Raw genomic sequence first — 6,004 nt, forward strand, 5'->3', positions numbered from 1 at the left:
ATTGTTCCAATTATACCCCAGAGATAACGAGTGCTGCCAGCATGTTGTTAGCTGTTATTCTAAAATAAAGTGAGTGTGTATCTGTACTGATTTCAGCTCGGACAAAGTGAGGCACTTGATAGAGGAAATTTACTAAAGTGTCTTTACTGTGATCCTGGTCCGATCCTTCTTATAATGATGATGATGATCCAATCGTGATGGTCTGTTTCTTCTTATTTTCCCATAGCAATATGAGAACTGGCGTCCCAACCAGCCAGACAGTTTCTTCTCATCTGGAGAGGACTGTGTGGTGATGATCTGGCACGAGGACGGCCAGTGGAATGACGTGCCTTGCAACTACCATCTCACCTTCACTTGCAAGAAAGGCACAGGTAAGACAGAAATACAATTTAAAAATGCCAAAAAAGTACTTTAATGTTAGCCATAATTGTCCCATAATAATTGTCCCCCCTAGATATCCTAAGATGGATGCACTAACTTTAAGTCTCTCTGGACAGGAGCGTCTGCTAAATGACTGAAATGTTGAGAGCTATTTCAATCCACTGACAGTGTACATTTATCTATCTATCTATCTATCTATTAATCTATCATTCATTCATTCATTCATTCATTCATTCTTCCACCCACCCATTCATCCATCCATCCATTAATTCATTTGTTTATCCATCCATCCATTCAGCCATTCATTCTCCCATCAACCCTTGTGTGTTCTTCCCAGTGGCCTGTAACCAGCCCCCTCTGGTACAGAACACTCGTACCTTCGGCAGAAAGAGGTCACGCTATGAGATCAACGCACTAGTGAGGTACCAGTGTAGGGACGGTTTCATCCAGAGGCACGTGCCAACCATCCGTTGCCGTGAAGACGGCCGATGGGACATCCCCAAAATCGCCTGCATGAGTCGTGAGTACAGTAGATCGATTGATTGATTAATTCTAGTGAGGATCTCTCCACATTTTCTGACCAAGTGCTATTGTTTCTTCCCCAGCATCAAACTTCCAGAGGGCCTTTGCGAGGAGGCAGAGTTACAGCCTGTTCAGTAGCAACAAATATAAGCGGCGGTCTGACGAGGCGGCGGCCCGACATCATCCTCACCATCGAGGAAGGAGAGAGCGGAGAGGCAGAAGACAAGCAGAATACAATGATCGCCATGGTTACGCTAGGTTACGTTTACTCAGAACTAGCAGAGCCTAAACCATAGGAACGCAGGACTGTTAGTTATGTGGATATATATATATTTTTTAATCGAATTAAAACATTTTAAGAACTTTAAAGAATGAAAGGACAAAAAGAAGAAACCCAAAGGATATTTACAATTTTTCTTGCAATTTTGATGGTGGAATCTTGGAATGATGTGATTTTAAAGAATATTCTTATAAAGGGACACTATTTTATAACAAAGCCAAAGTGGATACCTTCAGTTGGCTACTGGGAAAGTGTGCTGGAGATGTACTTTGGACCAAATAATGCATTCATCCGCAACTATACGATTTTCTCCATTTTATACAGACAGGAGAGCGTTCAACTCTTACATTGGGAAAAAGATACCGGCAAATTCCAGCTTTTGTGAAATTATAGCGCTTATGTTATGCAAAAGAATACAATTAATTTACAAATCATCTGTGCTACTCAGGCACTGACAATCAAATGAATCCACAGTACACAATCCATCTCTCTCTTCTCTACATTATTCCGGGAATGACATTTCAAAGAAAGAGGTTCTATACTTGTGTTTGTCTTGTTGTTACACATGATTACTGTATGCAATTTATACAGAGTTTTTCATCCAATACCACGCTTGGGACTATCCGATGACACACGTCACTGACCAGCCAGATTTCAGATGACAGAAAGAAAAACTGAAACATGGCGAAGGCCCATCCAATCAGAATTTAGATAGTCCTTTTATCACTAGCTCTTTGTCATCAGCTGCGGTCTTCATCCCGTCTCATCCATAGATATATAAAGAATATATGATGCGATGATGATGGGTTAATATTTGTGCACATCCATTTAACACTTTTGCTTTCTATTGTATGTTGAGAAACTAGAGAGGAGATTTCTAAGTATTATTTGACTGAGGGCCAAATGAGTGTCTCCTCCTAAGCCCTAAAGGCCTTATAGATTGAAGTGAAGCCATCGACCTGTAAATTATTTGACTGTGTTGAATGAAACTATAGAAGGGAAAGGAGGGTTATGGAATGTATGTTTTCTAGACAATATAACCTGGAATTCCTTGCTACGTTTACAACAAATGCGAGGTATTTTAATGTTACTAAAACAATGTTATAAAAATCCTTTAAAAAATTAGCTTTGCTTCTGTTCTGCCCGAGGGGGTAACTTTTCTGTTTCCTGACACTGTAGGCGACTCAAGCTCTTCGCTTCCATGTGCTGTTTTCTTAGGTCAATGTAAAACTACTATTGAGAGAATGTACTTAGTGAAACACTTCGAAAGACTTGAACCAACACCTTTTTTAACAAAAGATAAAATAAATTATTTGTTTCAAGCTGCTCTTCTTGCTACGTAATTGTTTTGTAAGTGAAATGTTCTGACGATGCAATCACTTGGTCTTACTTGTCTCAATACTAGAATGTATTTACATGCTTTGGAGGAGACAGCTAACATCGCAGTATCTGAGTCAATGTGATGAAGATATTCCTTTATTACACACTACGCTAGATAGGCCTTATAGTATGACATTTAGGGGTCAACAATGGACCAAAGAGTAGGGCTTCAGTCAGCTGAAATTGCAGTGTTTCTGTCACAAAACACTTTGTACAGATTTAGTGTTGCACAATTGATGACGGTCATCCAGCAGTTGTTGTTTGTCTTTTTTTATTTGTGTTTTAGCATCAAAGTGCACATAATAACATTTACAGTATAACTTTTTTTTTTACAATGTGAAAGTCTGGGATGTTCGAGAAATACATTTCTAAATGAAACAAAACTGTTTACCTGCTCTCAGTCACCAAATAAATAAAATAAAAAGTTTGCCAATTTTACTCACGTCTCCTTTTTGTATTAACAGTCTGGGGCAGGCTAGGTTTCAAACCATGTTACAATCCATGATTTAACGTTCAACAGTAAGCTTTGACTTTTACTGTGATCGTGGTGGTCAACAGGACTTCACTTTGTTAGTAGTACAGTCCTACTACCAGCAGGTAGCGCTGTTCAACATTGAACTAGTTGCAAGACATGCCATTTACTGCTCAAAGCTTTGTCTACAGAAACAGTTGCTGTCAATGAACTGGGATGGCTACTTTCACTTGAAAATCTTGAGTAACTCCTGAACATTTGTTCCTTGCGACAATGCAACATGTATGCAGGAGGTGTCCTATTGCTGCCTGAATGTTTGAATTAAAATAGATATGAAAGTGTGAGAGATATGAGAAAAGAAATGTATTGAATTAGAGAAAATATGATGGCTACCAAAGCAAGACTCCATATTGTTGTACAGTTCACATTGTAACACAACCCTCTCACAAGTCATTACCTTTAAGGTATTCTTCTGCTTTCCATACCATTATCATCTGCACACAAATCCCTGATGGGTTGGAGCCATGCACAGCACGCTATTACAGTTCACCAGCGCTTTTGTGCACACATCCTCGCAGGGAGAAACATTACATGTGAATCTGTAAAGTGTATTACACTTATTCCACAAGCCCCTCTACTGACATACATTCAGGGAGAGGTCATTGGTAGACTGAGTTTGAATTATGGTCAGCATATGGAACAGAGAGATGAGAAATTGCCACTCATGTCCAAATGAATGACATTGATGAAAGAGTAGTGTTCATACATCATACACTTTGTTTCATTAACGTGGTAAATTGTTCCTCTTAGCTCCGGAGCGCTGGTCTGTGCTGTGAGACACAGAGAAAACAGGCTGATGCTCAAACCTTGGCCAGTGACCTGAGGTCAAAGACAGTACAGAACAGAGGATATATCACCGCCCTGTCTCCACAGCATACAATGTTCACTTTTAGGGGACAAAGGTGACCATACTCAATTCCTTTAACATATGAGGTCAGAAGCATATGTCTTTTCAGGTACTGAGCAGGAAATATCAGTGAGGCTCAAAAAGTTGGTATGGGTTGGAGCCTTCAATGTTTTGTTGGAGCATCTGCGTGTGGGGGCTTTACTTTTCTACCTATGCAATGCCTTAAAAATAATTCAGTACAAATAATGGTTTAAAATAGGGGGGCCAGTGCCCCCTTCAGTTCCACTGAACATCATGCCATTGGTCCCCAGTGCCTGCTTATTGAGAAGCTCTGTCTACACAGGAATCATCAACTACAGTAGATTCAGTCGCAGGCCAGAACATATTAACAAATAATTTGTAGACTGACCAAATTGACCGCAAGAAGCTCAAACGTTTGCCCAAAATATAATCATTCCAAATGTGATTTCCTGGTGTTTGTACAGTATTTTATGTCCAACAATAAAAAATTAAACCATCTAAAAAATAATGTAAAAAATAGTCCTAAAAAAAACATATCAATCCTCAGAAAACTTGGAGGTCCAAATAAAACCATCCACAGACCTCCAGTTGGGAAGCCCTGCTCTACGATGATGCAATGGTGTGAAACACCATTACCAATTCACCATTATTACATACAATAACAGTGAGTAGATGAATGCAATCTTTGTATTGATTGAGGTTTGTGCACAGTTCTTATTGTGAACATTGCTGCTCTAGCTGTCATTAGCATTACAGGCCTCTGGTTGGATGTCCCACGGAGAGAAACCCTTCAATCTTCCTCATGAAACAGACATCCCGTTAATAAGCTCAGGAAAAGAGCACTCTCTCGGCTGGTTTCTCTGGGATATTGGAGTCTTTCTTCCCTCTTTAGAAAAAAAGAGAAACATTTTGAAAAGGAAATGTGCGCTGGATTATCCTGATAGTCTCAGGGTCTGTTTCAGTCTAATGCTCCATGTCCATCGTTTATTCATTACTTTGGCACTTCCTCAGCCATGTAACATAATCTGGATATCAGTAACAAGCATGAAACATGGAGAGGATTTAGCCCTGACGCACACACACACATGAATGCGCAAGCGCATGCACGCACATGCACACATACGCACAGACATTTAACAAGCCCCCACGTTGTCTGTATACTCATGACTGCTTTGCTTTGTATAATAAAACAGCATTGCTCTTCACCTCTCCGCCATTGTTTTTTGTGGCTTTAGTGATATTCCCTGCCATCTTCCTGGCGTGTGCAGCAGTGTATTTTGAAGTAGTCTTGAAGGAGTCTCTAACACAACCTTTGGAAGTGGCATGTCAATGGGTTCTTGGGCTAGTCAAACAACACCCTTACATTTGTCTGGCGTTTCCTTCTGCTAACACAGTAAATGTCTCCCCGCTGAAATATACCACAAATAGAACCACTTGGAGAGACAGCCCCCTCTAATCTACTTGGTTGGCTAGGCAACACTTAGCATACCAAAGCAAAGGAGGTAGAAGTTGTCTGTCCTGCTGCTCTCTCACTTCTTAAATAATAGTCAGTTGAAGCACAGCTGGCAGCTCTCCCATGGAGAAGTATCAACAGCTGGCCGATCTCCCAAGGAGAAGTACTGTATTAACAGCTGTCAGGTCTCCCATAGAGAAGTATAAACAGCCGGTAGGTCTTCTTTAGACAAGAATAAACAGCCAGGGAAGATTAAGGGGAAATACACTTATTTTCTATATATCAAATCAAATGTTATTTGCCACATGCTTAAACAACAGGTGTAGACTAACAATGAAATGCTTAGTAACAGGCCCTTCCCAACAATGCAGAGAGAATATATAGAACTAACAGAAAATAGAAACATAATAAATACATAATGAGTAACAATAACGTGGCTTTATACACTGGGTACCAGTACTGAATTGATGTGAGTCAACAGGATAGACAATAAACCGTAACAGCAGCATATGTGATGAGTCAAAAGAGCTGGTGCAAAAAAGGATCCATGCAGATTTGTCCAGGAAGCTATTGGTTAACTATTTAACA

At 40.0% G+C, this 6,004-nt stretch overlaps 1 protein-coding gene across 2 annotated transcripts in view; it reads left to right on the top strand.

Moving 5' to 3' along the window:
• LOC139410656 (brevican core protein-like) overlaps positions 1–3,001 on the top strand; it is a 61,267-nt gene extending 58,266 nt beyond the window's left edge. For both annotated transcript variants that reach the window (XM_071156020.1, XM_071156018.1), the window contains 3 exons: positions 227–371; positions 719–901; positions 987–3,001. In XM_071156020.1, coding sequence (XP_071012121.1) covers positions 227–371; positions 719–901; positions 987–1,192 — 534 coding nt within the window. In that variant the 3' untranslated portion in view covers positions 1,193–3,001. The remainder of the gene's footprint in view (positions 1–226; positions 372–718; positions 902–986) is intronic.
• Positions 3,002–6,004: the final 3,003 nt, after the last annotated feature.

Source organism: Oncorhynchus clarkii, chromosome 6 (genome assembly GCF_045791955.1).
Source record: "Oncorhynchus clarkii lewisi isolate Uvic-CL-2024 chromosome 6, UVic_Ocla_1.0, whole genome shotgun sequence".
NCBI classification, from domain to species: domain Eukaryota; kingdom Metazoa; phylum Chordata; class Actinopteri; order Salmoniformes; family Salmonidae; genus Oncorhynchus; species Oncorhynchus clarkii.